We start from the raw sequence: 16,687 nt of genomic DNA on the forward strand, positions 1-16,687 counted from the left end.
TTTACTGACATTTGTTGAAAAAGCAACTTTTAAGGGTTTGAGGCCCTATTTTTTTTTTTTTTACCCTTTTCGTGTAAGGTAGATCTGTCCTTTATATTGAAACTAATGTGTTGAATGAATCATCACAACTGTCCTGCTAAACCACAAAACAAAACAAAAAAATGTGAAAGATAGAGGGAAATACTTCGAGAGTCAAATATTTCCCACAATGCTTTGCTCCTATTAGGACCTGGTTTAGGGAATGTCTGATCTGGGATCAGGCTGCTGTGGGGAGAGAGCGATCCAGAGAGACTTGGTCTGGGATCAGGAGAAGAGGCAGTTAAATAGAATGGGAAAAAAAGATCTCATTAACATGCGTTGGTAAGTAAGCTGTTTTTGCGATACTATTAAACCTTTTTGACTCTGAAAATAAAGTAAGCTGGTCTGGAATCTGGCAGTTGGAAGTTATGGATCCAAACTGCTGATCTGAGATCAGGTGGCGAGGAGAGATCCAGTGAGAGCTGATCTGGGATCAGACGGAGATTGAGGGCTGGGTTGGGTTGAACATATTCAGCTGGTAAAAGTTTTTGTGCGCTTTTCTCTCTGGGCGTAATTTGGACAGCGCGCACAGGGAGCGCTAATTAATCATCGAAAAATGTTCGTAATGTTCGACTAAACACCAGAAACAAGGACACGTTCGCTAAATGCAAACTAATCGCCAGTGTTTATGTTTTCAGTCTGTAGCCATGATGACTCCAAACTAGCTATCGGGCTAAACGCTCCGAAATGGACTCGGTTTTGTGTGTCAGTGCGAATCTAGAACCGGATTTCAGGATGAAACCGAAGTCTAATCGATCCAGAATCGATTCGGATTAACGATGCTCTCTAGAAAGAAGAGTAAAAACGAAGCGTCCAAGCCAGCAGAAGTTCAGGGAAAATATGTGAAGAAAGAAACCTCCCCGTTGCTGAGAAGTGAGTAACTTCAGTCAGTCTGCCTAACAAAACCCACAAAATAGAAAATAAGACTATAATAATAATCTGCATTTTTATATAACGTACTCTTTATGCGTATTTTGGAGCATAAAATGTTGTGTCTGCATGTTTATTTCATTAAATGTAAATACAGGTCGAGTTTCGTCACTGTAATTGTTGGTTAAACAACTGACAGTAACAATATGTACACACTGTTACATATTCTGTCAGCCTAATAGATGTCTGTTGTAAACCTGTGAATATCTTTAGCAGTTTTTAAAAGATAATGTGTCTCATTTTCATATTTAAAATTGTAATTTGTGTCATTTCATATACAATTTTGTCCTCTTAAAACATCACACTTAGTTTATATTTAAAACAAAGGATATTTTGACATACTTAATATGAATAACATCTGTTTGTATTTTTGTTTCTGTTTCTATAATTGTAAGTTATAGTATCAGGGCATAATTGGATGATAATAAATCAAAGTACTCACAAACACACACAAAAGGCAAATTAGCCACAAATAAATTTAGCATAACATATTCATAGACTTCTACTTGTATTGGGGAAAAAAATGTAGAAAAACTTTTAAACATTTAAATCATGTTTTGAGACATTAGAAAAAAAATGTAGTCCAGTAAATCAGTCCAGTAAAATTATTTAAATATGTAACATTCTTTTTGTTTTAGAAACATTCATTCTTAAGACCGTTCTCAAAAAGCAAAGAATTGTATTTTGAACTTTGTTTTCCATCACTCTCACTCTTTCCTGGATAATTGAATTTTATGATAAACTTTATCTTGAGCGTTTTTTACTTAATAAAAATTGCAGAGTATGTTTTAATCCACCTACTGCACTTCTGCCTCTCTTGTGGTCTGTTCCAGATTTGATGCCCTCGTTTATCCGGCATCCAACGTTTCTTCGCCGTGAGCCCCCGTTAGTGGAGCCAGTTCCGGCCGGGGTGTCTGGTGCAAGTCCATATTCCTCTGGATCTGTTGGGGATGTGAGCGTCCCTAAGAGTTTTCTGCGCAATGCCCCTCCACGGACCCCCCTCGAGGTGTCACGTAGGGAGAGTCATCGGCTGTCTGCTCCACCACACCTTCATCGTGATTACTCCCCTTCCTCGCCATCTTACATGAGCGATGCTGGTTCGGTAACAGAGAATGGAGACGGCGGCCCGTTTTACTACCCTCCAGAGCCGTACTACAATAACCAACCCAGGCGGGCACGCAGACCAGACCACTTTAATGAGAACTACAGGTACTATGAGCACAATGAACTCAGCTACCCACGAAACCCAGGACAGCCTCAGACGCCCCAGCCTCACAGTCGCCCACCCCCAGGTGAGTAACACATCATCTGGCATGCAATAACTCTACATGCACAGACTCAGATGCATTATAAAAGATTAAATTAGAAACATGACTTGTCACTCTGTACTATAAATATACACTGCCATAATCTGTCTCTATTTATGACACCATATGATGTTGACTGTATGGGACCGTTTAGTCTCCTCTGTCTAAATCAAGTATTCACATTGATCTGGTCAGCCAACCCATATATGTACGTGTATCTGTATGTGTATTTGACCCTCGAGCACAAAATGGATGAGTAAATGATGACAGAATTGAATTTTTTTTGGGTGAACTATCCCTTTAATTTTTTATTTTTTAAATAATGATGCACCATGTCTTTGACCCAATTTTTGGGCATTACTGCATTTATAGAGGTGTTGCCTTGCATCATATTTTTTGTCAACAGTCCACTGTATGAAATGTAAGATGATGTACAGTTCTGGGCGGCGAAGCCAGTGGGTTAACTGCATTTATTAAAATATTTTAATCAAGTTTAAAAAAAAAAAATTAACATGTTTAACTGAAAACTCAAATATAAATATATATACACAGTAGGTTTTATATCAGTGCATATTCAGCAGTGTCTAGTACTAGACATAAGTAAAAATTTGTGATTTGTTAGACTTCCAAAAAGGGCAATTCCTGGAAGCCAGTTTAACAGGAGCATTTGTAACCTTAATAGCCCAATTGTTTGTTGTTTTAAGAACAATAGTCTTTATGATTATGACTGCATACACAAAGCTTGGCAAGACTTCATGAGCAAAGGAGAATAATGTGCTGAAAACCAAAAGTGAATGATCGGGACTGTCCAACATTAAGAAGAACCGTGTCCAAACAACACATAACTACTGCATAAGGCTGCATTTATTTGATTACAGTAAAACCAGTAGCATTTTAAAATATTGTTTTGATTTAAATCAGCTGTTGACTATTTAAATACATTTTTAAATGTAACTTATTCTAATTTAATAATAATAATAAAAATAATAATTATAATAAATAATTTATTTAATTAAAGTGTCATGATCATAACGTTTGTGCAGTTCAACATCTACCCTGGCCATCTCAATACCTGATTTTATTATTATCAAATTATTGCTGGCAGTTCTGGAGAGAAGCGTTAGATGCCGATTCCATCCTCTAACTTTTTTAAAGTAACTAGCGAATGTTCTGAGGGGTGGCTTTACACTGGAGACTATTAAAAATTAAATGAATCAATTCTAAGAAGGTTGAAAACTGTATTAAAGGCAAATATAAATATACACTTTATGGATGATAGAATCATTTGCCTTGAGTACAGCTTAACCAGCCATTATGAGGGACATGACATTTTGCTGGTTTCTATTTTTGAAGTGTTAGCCGTATTTGAATGTATAAAATGAATACGTAAGTGTTCAAATACTTTTGGTACAAGTATATGTTTCTGGGTGTATGAGTGAGACCTCTAGAGCTATTGAACAGGAGAAGAGATGTGAAACTACACTGACGTCATCACACATTCCAGCTCTTGACTCACACACACACACACACACACACACACACAAACACACAGTTCCCTCACAAACATATGCTCATGATTAAAGCTGGGTGGTATAGCTAAAATCATGTCTTTATATTATTTTGTATTGTATTTTATCATATTATATATCTTGTGTCTTGATACACTACTGTGAAAAAGTTTGGGCGAGCAAGATTTTTTGAATGTTTTTTTAAAAAACTCTGTAATGAAGACCAAGCCAACATTTATTTGGTCAGAAATACAGTAAAACCAGTAGTATCATAAAATAAATGTTGTTTCAATTTAAATCTACTGTCTATTATTATTATTTTTTTCTTCAATGTAATTTATTCCTGTGATGGCAAAAAAGCAGATTTTCCCGTCTTTACTCTCAAAAGTCATTCTAAGTGATGATTTGATGTTCAGGAAATGTTTCTTCATATTAGACTAGACTATTGTTATTATTATGTATTTTTGTGGAAACCATCATACATTTTTCCAGGATTCTTTGAATAATATAAAGTTTAAAACATAAAGTGAATGTTTAAAGTGATGCCAACAAGATATAATGAGACATAAACAGTGTTTCTCAGTTTTATTTTGCCAGCCCTGCTCAGTCCATGATTTGCTCCTATTCTCACTTTGGCTCAGTATACACAGAGTTTCTGGGCTGTCACTCTCCTGTAGTATTTCTCATTGTGTGAGAATGAGAGAAATGTGGATTTTTTTTTTAGTTGCCCTTTTCTTCACCCTACACTGATGTGTTTTTCCTTGTGCTGAACTTTTCATGGTCTTCTGGGGTTTTTTGCTTTATATTTGACCCTGCAGCTGTGGCTTGTTGTTTTAAAAAAATTAAAAATAAAAACGAAATCTCATTGTAATGCACACACTGAAATAATTTCCTGCATACAGATCTGTAATACTTCCATGTGTTTGTTGTTTTCTAGCAATCGGCCGTGTGCCGGCGAAGTCGGTGGGTAATCTGACGACCATGAGTGGGGAGGAGGCGGCTCTTCCTCCTGGCTGGACTGTTGATTGGACGATTCGAGGCAGGAAGTATTACATCGATCACAACACAAACACCACTCATTGGAGCCATCCGCTGGAGAGGGAGGGGCTTCCGCCGGGCTGGGAGAGGGTGGAGTCAGCTGAGTGTGGAGTGTATTATGTTGACCACATCAACAAGCGTGCCCAGTACAGACACCCCTGTGCTCCCAGGTGAGTGTCGAGATGTCCCAGTACATTCAGAGACTATTTAGTGCCATTTTTTTTCTAAAATACACCATTTCTGCTTTTACTCAGTGTTCCACGTTACGACCAGCCCCCTCCCCCGCCAGTCACCTACCAGCCCCGCCCACCAGAACGCAACCAGCCCGTACTGGTACCAGCAAACCCGTACCACACAGCCGAGATCCCAGACTGGCTGCAGGTGTATGCCAGAGCACCGCTAAAGTAAGTTTCTCATTCATGCATTCATTGTCACACACTGTCAAAGTTTGGAGGGTGGCAGAAATCTTTCACATACACTCCGATCTGCACCAATGGGCGCTGCGGTTGGAGTCAGCTTCTTTGGTTGTGATGGCAGTGCTCTAATTTTGATTGCATCATGCCACATTGGCATGATGTGCCTATAGATTGTTTAGCCGACAGCCGATATAAAGCCGATATAATTTTTCAATTATTATCAATATTTAAGAAATGTGAAATAATTTGACAATGGATTCAAAAATAAATGTGTAATAGAAACATACTTTAGATGACAGGATTTTTCACAAATAAATAAATATGTAATAAGAATATAATTAAATAGAAAGTAAACACTGTAACCAACAGGGCACTCAGCATTCTGAGAAGTTTGTGTGCATTAGGAATCATATTTTTCAAAATAAAGCCAAGGTAACCCTCATTTTACATACAGCACACAGTGAAAATGACATGAATGTGACAATGGGCAAATGTATAAAGCGCAGCATAATTTGTAAATAAACATGAAAACGTGATCATGTTGGATAACAATACACACGTCACAAGATCTCACAGCTGGATTTAACTAAGTTTGCATGGTTTGTGAAATTAAAAGTTCATTAGGCATTCAAAGATTTGTTTACATTTTATAAATGCGTATTTGCTTAATGCTGACGACAAATGAGAAAGTATTATAATGTTTGCCTTTCTATTACTAATAGGCCTAATATAAAAGCAATTGTTATTATACTTTATGTATACATTAATTCCTTCGTTTAACTGTTCTATCTAATTATTATACAGACTTCTATCCATATTAGACAGAGGAACAAGAGAGAGAGTGTGAGCACTGTGTGCGCTCAGGTGCTGCCACTCTCAGCGCCGTCAAAATAAAAGTCCCACCTCAAACACATCGGCCAAACAGAAAAACTTATCGGCAGATGCCGATATTTGAAAAATGCCATTGGCGATATATCGGTCGACCACTATTACTTATTAATTTCAGTTGTATTTTTATTAATATCAGTACTGTACAGTAGGTATCTGATACAGTAGGTAAAATTTATGGTTTTAAGTTTGTTTGTTTGTCATATAGTACACAAAACCCTTCTAAAATTGAAGAGACTAGTAATGGGACACCAGCAATGCTGTTTTCATCATTAGCAAGGATGCCGGTCAGAAGATTTCTCAATTAAAAGTTTTTTTCCCCCATTGGCTGGTTCCTGGAAGCCATTAGAGGCTGTTTACTGGTTGATGGAGTCTGTTAAAGGCCAATACCATTAACCTTCAATCATATTAGTGTGTTTGTGCTTTGTCTCAGGTATGACCACATCCTGAAGTGGGAACTCTTCCAGTTGATTGATCTGGACACTTATCAGGGGATGCTGAAACTGCTCTTCATGAAGGAACTGGAGTGCATCGTTAAATCCTATGAGGCATATCGACAAGCGCTGCTCACCGAACTTGACACGCGCAAACAGCGGCAGCAGTGGTATGCCCAACAACCAGCCAAAAACTTCCCTCCTAAAATGTGACTCATGTGAGACGCTCCCAAACTCTAGCCTTATCAGTGCCTTAGCTGCTGATGCAGACTCTAATGTACTCCCTCAAACAGCTCCAAATATAAGCCCAAAGAGAGACACCACACAAAGCCTGTGGGGAACTTTACATTTTTACTCCTATATATCCTTATCAGCCATTATACGGCTGTGTGTGTTCTGAGTCCATGCTTGGTTTTGACAGTGTTGTGAATGTTTGCACATGCTGAGAGTGTGTTTCTTTGTGCATGTCAGGACTTTGAGGACTTTACTCATTCTGCATTATCATTTTGGACAATCACAACTATCAGTTATCAATGTTTTATTGTTTAATCATACTTTTATTTTCAATTATAGTTTTGCTTTTAGGGTGAACCTCATTAAAAAAAACTCATCCAGGTCACATTTCACCTCAAGAAAATGAAGCTGAATTTATGGTTACTTAAAGCAGCATGAATGAATGGTTTGACATCAAATATGATTAAATAAATTATAAAATGCTAGTTTTTCAATTACAGTAGTGAGTTTTTTTATATTTGAAATAATGCAATAATCTTCATGGTGCTTCATTTTCCTCAAGTAAATTGTATATTGTTGTTTCTTGTGCTTTGTTTTTTCTGGGAGGGTGAAATATGACTAGAAGATTTCTTTGAGGTTCATCCTTTAAGGTTTAGGTGGATTCCTTTTTTAAGGAATTTGCTTCATATATTTAAAGATGAAACTTTCAGGCAGACTGGTCACTTTGTATGAAGTGATTGCGTCTGCTGCATTCTTTTTTTCAAGAGGTTATTGCCTGTATTTTTCAGTTATGTCTGTTTGTAAAATCTATTTTGAGCATCACTAAATAAACCTGGACCTTGTATTGTGTGTGTGTGTGTGAGAGATGCTAATCTACTTTAGATTAGAAAAGTTTTTTGGTTTTTTTACCATTATCCATATTAAACTTTGTTTGAACTTAATATTATATGTAAGCAGAACAGAATACTGTACAAGTATGTTTATTTTAATCCTTGAATATTTCTTTTTCTTGCCAATCAAAACATTTTTTGCAGCTTTCGAGTAAGAAAAGAAAAGCATCGAAAGCTGCTCTTTAATTCAACATTTTGGAAACAAATTGCTACTGTTCAAAAAGCCAATCCTCAGTAGTATCACAAAGGTTTAGCTCAGGTTAAAATGTGTTAATCTATGCTTGTGATCAATTATGTATGACTCTAAAGACCTGGGGCCTCATTTAATAAACTTGTAGAATGACCCTTAATATAAATGTACAACAGTTTCCAGAAAGTTCCCATGATTATACATTTTCTATATATGCACAAAATGGTTTTGCCTTAAATTTCGATTTAATCAACTCCATCAACAGAATGCCCTCAAATATCACTTTATGATTCAAAAGAAGTCTTTATAAGAGCCCATAGTCATTCAAGAGCGTTAGCTGAATGCATGTTAGCCTGATAAGAGCTAATGAAACTAAATTTATGATGCTATGAATGTCGGATATTCTTGTTTATTTTTTTCATTCAAACATACTTGGTAAATGTTCTTTTCATACTCAATCAGACAGGAGCTGTACTCACTTGGCTGCAAATAGCGGCCCAGGAGCTCTACCATGATGACCATTGAGGGGAGCAAATGTGCTGTATTTTCAGGTGTGATGCCCCAAACATGATGAGATGGACGATAAAATCTCTGAAACACATCATCTGGCCCCTGATAATGACTATAACTTGTGTTTTTAAACATGTAGTATTTTATTACCTTATAAATAGCACTGAACTCAGCATACAGTACGACATCGATTACAAAATAAGCACAGGCTGCTTTCATGTGAGTGTCAGAGAGAGAAACCGTATTTACAGTGAGAAGATGGCAAAATGGTGAACTGTCAGAACTAATACTGTGATTTTCTAACGCAGGCACAAGCAACACGGTCAGACCGAATCTTTTGAGTCTGATTCTCCACACCGTCTGACCATGGGCCTGAGCTGTAGGTGCAGGATGTTGCTGTGGTGGGTGATTGTGGCGATATGTTCCTGATGTAGCGTTGAACAGTCCCACGTCTCTTTCTCTCTCTGACTGTACACTCCAGTGTCACTGTCCACAGTGCGTCTGCGTGTACTGTGTGGGGTCAGTTTTGTTTCTTGTCCTGCTTGGGCTGTTGGGCAGTCTGGTGTCCAGGGAAGGCGTGATTATACAACTGCCTGTGGTGTGCTGCTACACTGTACAGCTTATTAAACAGAGCCTGAGGGAGGTGGACAGGAAGATACGACATGTTAATGTGAGATGTCTCTGCATGTCTGTAAGATGTTGTGAAATTGTTTTTGTCTAAATAGGTAAGTGTGTTCAGGTGGGTGCAGGTAAACACCCCTTACCTCATTTGTGCTTCCCTAAAACAAAGAAATGAGGAATAGTTAACCAATCTGTAATAAAAATGTGACCTGATTTTCCATCTATATATCTACAAATTTGACACATTTTTTATTGTGATCTATAACACATCTTATTTACTTCTCTCTAACAACTGTTCTATTAATTTCCTGACTGCATGTTGTCTTTAAAAAGGCTTCTAACACTAGCTTTCTCTATTTCTCTGTATTTTTCTATTGTATATACTTGGTTTTGTTTTGTTTTGTGTATATATATATATATATATATACATACATATATATATATACATACATTTATACATACATTTTTATATATATATACTGTGTACTTCTAATATTTTAAGCGAAGATTAAATAAATATTTTTTATTATATCAATTATTATTATTATTGTTTATACACTACCATCAATAAAATTGTCATTAAGTTTTTTTAAAGAAATTAATACTGTTATTTTGAAATGATGCATTGAAGTTTAATAAAAGTGACAGTAAATATTAAAATACAGAAAATACTATATATATATATATATACACACACACACACACACACACACACACACACACACAGTATATAAATGCAGTTTTTGTTGTGGTTGCTGTTGTTTAAAAAAAACGTTCCATTTATTAAAATATTAAGCAGCGCAGCTGATTTCAATATTGACACTAATATCAAACTTTCCTTAAGCACCAAATGATAACTGAAGAATTATATAACACTAAAGACAGTAGTAATGGCTGCTGAAAATGCGAAACATTTATATAAATAAACTATTTCTATGCACACTTTATAGAACAGTAAGTATTTATTTGCTCTTAAATGTTGTGTTTTACCTGATCCCACAGCGCTCCGGCCACCTGGTCAATGACGGCACCCAGTTCTCTGTATTCTCCTGAGTAGCGGATATACGCCCAGGTGCACAGAGTGATGAGCGCGAAGCCCAGCACCATGTTGCAGATGCTTGCGATGATGTCAACCCCCACGAACCCCGTGATCCCTGCGGCCACATACATCACAAAGATCACCACGAACAGCGTTGCGGGTGTTCGTGCTGCATGGAAGATGTTCTTGGAGTCGTTGTGCTTGATGTACTGCACAAACAGCTCGTCGATCTCCGCCTCCAGCTGCTGCAGGTAACGCCGGCTGAACTCCTCTCCACCCATTTTCTTCACGCTGCGAAACAATGTCAATGCCTCGTCACGGATGGCCAAGTGACGTGCCTGCAGCTCGCTCGGTGCGAGGAAAGGCCGATCTCCTCCACTCACCTTAGGCGTAAGACATGTTTGATGAAGAGAGTACACAATAATACGACCAGAATGTAGCTGTTAGGATCACACTCACCTCCTCCATCTTCTTGCTGTAAAGATCTTTAGCTGCAGCCACTGCAGCCAGATTATTTGCTTCTGCTGTGGCCTGTGGACACAAGCACACTCTAACCCTGTCATACTGTATGATGCCAATATATATTAGGTGTAGTTACTGTGTGTCAGGCTGTGGATGGGGAGTGTGTGTGTTAAGAGCTCATACCTGTAACATGGATTTTGGATGTGGCAGCTCCTCTCCCTGGTAAATCTTGATATATGCCTAAAATCATAAACAGCTGCTCCGTTCACTCAAGGAATTCCACATAGCAAATAAACAACTGTAAACTGCATAAAAATTAGTGGTGCATGATTGGTACCATACTGGTTGCTGGCAGTAGATTTTGTAATATCAGTTAATATTGGATTTATAGTTTCCTCTAACGATGTTAAAAGTAATCTTTAGTAAATTCATTTACTTCAAATTTAAAATGCTAATTTACAAAAAAGTATATTATATATAAACCATTTGCAGATTTTATAAATATTTTTGAAAGAAGTCTCTTATGCTCACCAAGGCTGCATTTATTTGATCAAAAATAAAACCAGCAAAACTGGGACATATTATTCAAATTGTTTCTATTTTATTATATTTTAAAATGTAATTTATTCCTGTGATGGCAAAGCTTAATTTTAAGCAGACATTTCTCCAGTCTTCAGTGTCACATGATCCTTCAGATCGATGTCTAAAACTGTTTTATTCAGATTATTTGATTAATAGAAAGCTAAAAAGAACAGCATTTATTTTATATAATTTTTTTGTTACAATGTAAAAGTGTAATGCATTCTCGCTGAATAAAAGTATTTAAAAAATATGTAAATAATAATAAAAATAAAATAAAACATATATATGTCAATTTAAAAATTATTTATACTTTTTACATATAAAATTCTTATATTCTGGCTCGCTATTTATGAAAATGTTGTCAGCAGATGGATTTTTTTTATATCTTACTAGAAATGTCTTCCCATTTCATTCCTAGTAGTAGCTAATGCACTTCTGACAATACTATTACCTTGAAGTACTCCAAAAGTCCACGGCAAGTGATTTGACTTCCATTGATCTCTTTCACGTCCAGGTTTTTGGGGAGTAATAACCACGGAACAAGAACTTGCAGATTATTGATAAAATCTTGATCGATCTCTGAAACACATGATTGGAAACAGTGTTTTTGAATTTCACAGTTTAAGGAAGCCAACATAGCTTCCACATATTTGAGCTCAGCCACAGTCTACTGATTCTCTGTAGTCATACCCCTTAATCTGCCGTCAAAGTTTGGGTTTGTGGCCACCTTGAGTCCCGGGTGTGGCATGAGGAAACAGGAGATGTTGGTGAAGCAGGAATGGATGTGTTTCCTCACGTTCTGCAGCTCCTCATGTTGATTCTCTGAGATCTACATATAAACACACGTTGTGGTGGTTATGATTTCAGTTTTTTTATAAGTTAGCCCTTCCATACTTCCATATATTAACCTCCTGACCTTTAATCTTTTCTCCAGAAATTTCATCCCTCCTTCCTGTCCATAGGGAAACTCGTATGGAAAGCTCCAGTCCCGCACCAGAAAGATCATTGACTTGTGTAAAAACACATACCAGATGAGTACTGATGTTCATTCATCATATAGTAGTATAATGCACAAAAGCATTTCATAAAGATATCATTTCATGTTCTGAAATATTAAAATACAGCAAATACCTGAAATGGTTTGAGGAATGTTTCTTCCATGGCCAGTCTGCCATATTCAGTGAAAAGCTATAAAAAGTCAACAAAAACAGAAGCATTTTTAAAAACACAAATACATTTTTTTTAGTTATTAATTTTTACAGTTTCACTGTACAAAAAAATAACAAAAAACTGCACTCTAAATAAATGTCTTTTCAAAATATTTATTTCATACCAATGACTTTTCTGATTAACAAAAAAAAAACATGGCTTACATGCTTGTCAGGTTTAACTAACTTCAAGAATAAATTGGAATTGCCATATTGTATTTATGTATTTTTTATAGTTCTGTTTGTTTTTATTGTCTTCTTGTAATTACACAGCACATTTTGGTATACTCTGTTTTTATAGTGCTTTATAAATAAATATTTAATTAGTTTAGTATAATTCAACTGTGATAACAAGCACAGTTCAACTGCATTGCGAGTGATCTCTATACCTGCAGATGCTGAAGATCATCTTCCTGAACGTTCTGAGATATGTTATACACCTTGAAAAAGAAGAGATGACATCAAGGTTCCACTGAATTTCATTGAAAATATGATGAACAGACATGTTTAAAGGGGTGATGCGATTTCAGTTTTTCATTCCTCTTTGGAGTGTTACAAGCTCTTGGTGCATAAAGATCTGTAAAGTTGCAAAGATTAAAGTGTCAAATCTGACTACCTGCATAGAGCTGATCATGGTACTGAGGGCAAATACAGTAGCTGAGTCACGGAGAGTGGACTGGCTGTCAAAGGTCCCCTGTGTGTCCATTAGCAGCACTGCCACCTACAGAATAAAAAAGCATAATGCATGTCTACACACTAATGGTCCTCAGGAAATTTGCTCTGGTGTTTAGTTTCATTTTCACATACATGGCTGAGTTACAGGCTCTGCTTACACAAATATATTAGAGTATAGTTTCACTTAAGTCAAGAGAATGACTGTAAACTATTGTCCAGTCAGTATGTTAACTACTTTTATTCAACAAGGATCCATTTATTTTATTAAAAGTGACAGTAAAATAATTCATAATGTAATTAAAGATTTAGAAGACAAATAATTGCGGTTCTTTTGGACTTTCTATTCATCATACAATCCTGATAAAAATATTTAATGCTTTTATTATTGCGAGTAATTTAATAAAATGTTTCTTGCGCAAGAATCAGCATATAAGAATGATTTCTGAAAAATCATGTGATGCTAAAGACTGGAGTAATGGCTGTCGAAACTTACATTTTGCCATCACATATTTTAAAATATTACATAAAAAAATATATATATATAAAAAGAAAACATTATTTTTCATTGTAAGTCACTTTAATACTTATTTGTATTATTTGTGATTATTTTTAATATTTTGATTAAATAAATGCAGCAAATTGGTTAGGGTTGGTTCTTACCTTGCTACCATCTGGTTTGTCCACCAGGAAAACTTCGCTCCAGATCTGAATGCCAGTGGTCTCCCGCTCTGAGCCTCCTCTCCATGAGAATCCTGTCAGTGGATTATCTGGGTCCCCTAGCCACTTATCACTGGCCTGAACGCAAACACACATATTACAGATTACTCAAACTTCAAATAGAAGCTTGTTGTGATTTGGAACTAGTCTGAGAGAAATAATAGTTTAGACTATGAATTAAAGGCAATCCCACCTGGCTGTACATGTAACGCAGCATGAAGTCCATGAGGAAGGATTTGCCCTTGCGGAAGGCTCCTGCCACAGAGATGGCCACCACCTCTCTGTCTCGGACCTCTTCAGCCAGCAGGATCTTACTGAGCGCTGCCTCGTCCAGCTCGAACGTGTGGTCATCTTTCACCACCAGCACCTGCACTGGACGCGCCCGTCCGTCTGTCTCTTCCTCCTCTGAGCTCCAGTCATACACGTTCCTATCCACGAAAGACCCTGAGCACAACCACATTTAAATATGTTAGTCCTGCTATTGCAGCAACTGTCAAAATGGTAACTGGTAACCATAGACATCCGGCGATGTAAGCAAATCGCAACCGACAGAGACGTCATGGACTGTTAATGCTCTTAAAGCGGCTGCTTTTAAATCCAGTGCTTTATATGGATCATAATTTATGGGTTGCACTGATACCTCTATATCAAATTACAAAAGTAAAAGTGAAAGTCTGCGCTTAAGTACACTGTGTGGTGCAGTGTTATTTTAGTATTCATTTTTATATTAATATTTCAAATTTGTTTTTGTTTTTGTTTTATTTTTCATACAAATATTTTCATTTTAATATAAATTTAATTTTGGTCATATTATTAAGTACCTTAATTCATGTTTGTTTCAGTTTTAGTTTCACTTCCATTTCGGTTTTTATCTATTTACATTTAGTCATTTTAGTCCTTCAACTTAATGTGTTGGACCTGACTTACACACACACACACATATATATACATATATATATAAGATTTTTAAATTAACAGATAAAAAAAAAACATGTTATTAACAAATTTAATTAGCATGTTTTTTTAATAGTTAGATTTAGTTAACAGTAGTCACTCTGGTAGGGTGTGTGTGAATTAATGGAGCATTATTCCATAATAATCATCTATTTGACAATTAAATTAGGCCTAAATTCACATTAGAGATGAGTGATCATAAGATAAATGTTATGGAAGAGCATTTCAGTTACAATGACTCAACATAAAAAAATGTATTTCTTTTCTCAATCTAAAATCCTCTTGGGACAAATTGTGAAGTCATGGTTTAGTAACGCTTAATGCAGCAGACAGTCCTAATGGAGCTTTAGTGATGATCTTGACCTTTGTCATCAAGGCTAGTGAGATGTTTTATTGGTTAAGAGGTCCTGAAGTACATCTCACACCTAATGTAACAAAAAAACTGGTTGTCAAGCATTATACCACCTGCTACCTTAATGGTCAATGTGTTTTTAAGCATAATACAAGTATGTGAACTAGTAAAACACCAGGTTGTTCTGGAGGACCTGCCCTCTAATTGTCAAACATTTCTTAAATGCAACTGAACAGTAATGAATATTCATAAAGAACATTTTTAGGCCCAATTCAAATTTAAGTGAGTGATGAAGCTGTTCACAGCATTACATTTACTATTCTGGCATTGGTTATCACCAAAGCGAAACCAATAATGTCCCAACACTGTAATTATTCTACAGTGTTCTCTCTCTCTTGCTCTCTATCATGTCATATTCACCTGGTCAGGCCTGGTTAGAGCAGCAAACATTCCATAAGGCTAGCGTGTATATTATATAAACCAGCATCTCCTCACAGGCCTGTAGCAGATTTACAGAGCTCTGCTTAGGTGGGTCACTGGCATCAATGCACATCACTTCACACACAGTCAAATCACTTCAGATTTGAACCACTGCAATGAAGAAAAACAGTGTCGTGTGATCTGATAAATTTGCCTGAAACATCAGTATCAATAACACAAGGAAATACTATTAAAAATAAAGCATATTATTGACTGGGATGTGTAAGAAATGGGTTGGTGCATTATACAAACGAGCACGAATCTGTGTTCCCACAGACATCGCAATACTGCAAATATCACATTGCTTTTCAATATAGATGTTACAGCAGTACAAAAAAAAAAGCAATCTGTCATCACGACCACACGCACAGATACAGGGCGGAACAGGGCTGTGGTCCGGACCACATCTAATCAGCTGATTTAGACAGGGGAAGAGCATTGTTTTTGTTTGTGTTTATTTATGTGTGTTCCTGAACATACAGATTCATAATTTATAGAATCGCACAATAACCCGTCTCATAGGCTGTCTCACGTCTGGATCGCTTGTTGTATTAAAAATGGACTTACCCCAGCTGTCTCTGTCCTTTTTGTCTCGTGCCATGTCTCACTGGGTGTTTTGTTCCGTATTCGGGTCGGTTCGGTTCTAAACAGCGATCATGAGACGAATGCGATGCTGGAAATCAGCTGCCAGTGATGGAGGCTCATTCTAATCTGAAACAAATGTGCAGCGCACCATTGGACCGCCTTGTGGCGCTGTGTAATAATTTAACTAATGGGCGGAGCTTAAAGACCCTGACGCTGTTTCTAATCGGTCAGGAACGGCTGGTCTAAATTATATCTCTCATATTTTTATTTAGTATTTTTGTTCATATCAGTGTCATTATCTAGGATTCAGTTATTATCTAGACCTATCCACACTGAATCCCTTGGCTTAGAATAATAGATTTAACAATGTTTGCCATTTACGCTTAGAAAAAACAATTTATAACACTTTTTTACATTAATTAGTAATATAATAATTAGTTTATTAAATAGTGTCTTCTCTTTATCGTATCTCTCTGTCCTCACTCTGAAGGCGAATTTGCAAAAAAAACTAATAACCATTAGAAATTCATCTCTATGTGGAGCTGAAAATATATCCGTTAGATGGCGCTACGCACACACTAAAAAGAAA

General features: G+C 36.6%; 2 protein-coding genes across 4 annotated transcripts; one reads left to right on the forward strand and one right to left on the reverse strand.

Moving 5' to 3' along the window:
- Positions 1-218: 218 nt before the first annotated feature.
- sav1 (salvador family WW domain containing protein 1) lies at positions 219-7,682 on the forward strand. Of its 3 annotated transcripts, none has more exons than XM_052573121.1 (6): positions 219-360; positions 717-951; positions 1,842-2,300; positions 4,761-5,031; positions 5,116-5,265; positions 6,599-7,682. In XM_052573121.1, the coding sequence occupies exons 2-6, from the start codon at positions 858-860 to the stop codon at positions 6,810-6,812; spliced, it is 1,188 nt and encodes a 395-aa protein (XP_052429081.1). In that variant the 5' UTR covers positions 219-360; positions 717-857; the 3' UTR covers positions 6,813-7,682. The 3 variants fall into 3 exon arrangements, with proteins under 3 accessions (XP_052429081.1, XP_052429082.1, XP_052429080.1); XM_052573120.1 differs by lacking the exon at positions 219-360 and adding an exon at positions 491-636; XM_052573122.1 differs by lacking the exon at positions 717-951 and having other exon boundaries at positions 224-360.
- Positions 7,683-8,542: 860 nt separating this feature from the next.
- On the reverse strand, positions 8,543-16,248 carry atl1 (atlastin GTPase 1). The gene is made up of 14 exons (XM_052573119.1): positions 16,081-16,248; positions 13,921-14,171; positions 13,671-13,805; positions 12,952-13,056; positions 12,725-12,775; positions 12,259-12,315; positions 12,044-12,136; positions 11,818-11,956; positions 11,579-11,706; positions 10,729-10,785; positions 10,543-10,614; positions 10,035-10,466; positions 9,188-9,202; positions 8,543-9,057 (listed from the first exon to the last, which is right to left on the reverse strand). The coding sequence occupies exons 1-14, from the start codon at positions 16,112-16,114 to the stop codon at positions 8,944-8,946; spliced, it is 1,683 nt and encodes a 560-aa protein (XP_052429079.1). The 5' UTR covers positions 16,115-16,248; the 3' UTR covers positions 8,543-8,943.
- Positions 16,249-16,687: the final 439 nt, after the last annotated feature.

This window comes from Carassius gibelio, chromosome B13 (genome assembly GCF_023724105.1).
Source record: "Carassius gibelio isolate Cgi1373 ecotype wild population from Czech Republic chromosome B13, carGib1.2-hapl.c, whole genome shotgun sequence".
Classification (NCBI taxonomy): Eukaryota; Metazoa; Chordata; class Actinopteri; order Cypriniformes; family Cyprinidae; genus Carassius; species Carassius gibelio.

Excerpts from the sequence above, each read along its gene's own strand:
- sav1 (XM_052573121.1), top strand. The coding sequence starts at position 858 with ATGCTCTCTAGAAAGAAGAGTAAAAACGAAGCGTCCAAGCCAGCAGAA. Across the intron at positions 2,301-4,760 it reads TCACAGTCGCCCACCCCCAG|CAATCGGCCGTGTGCCGGCG; the intron begins GTGAGTAACACA and ends GTTGTTTTCTAG. Across the intron at positions 5,266-6,598 it reads TATGCCAGAGCACCGCTAAA|GTATGACCACATCCTGAAGT; the intron begins GTAAGTTTCTCA and ends GCTTTGTCTCAG.
- atl1 (XM_052573119.1), bottom strand. The coding sequence starts at position 16,114 with ATGGCACGAGACAAAAAGGACAGAGACAGCTGGG. Across the intron at positions 14,172-16,080 it reads AAAGGACAGAGACAGCTGGG|GGTCTTTCGTGGATAGGAAC; the intron begins GTAAGTCCATTT and ends GGTTGTGCTCAG. Across the intron at positions 10,467-10,542 it reads ACAGCAAGAAGATGGAGGAG|GTGAGTGGAGGAGATCGGCC; the intron begins GTGAGTGTGATC and ends CTTACGCCTAAG.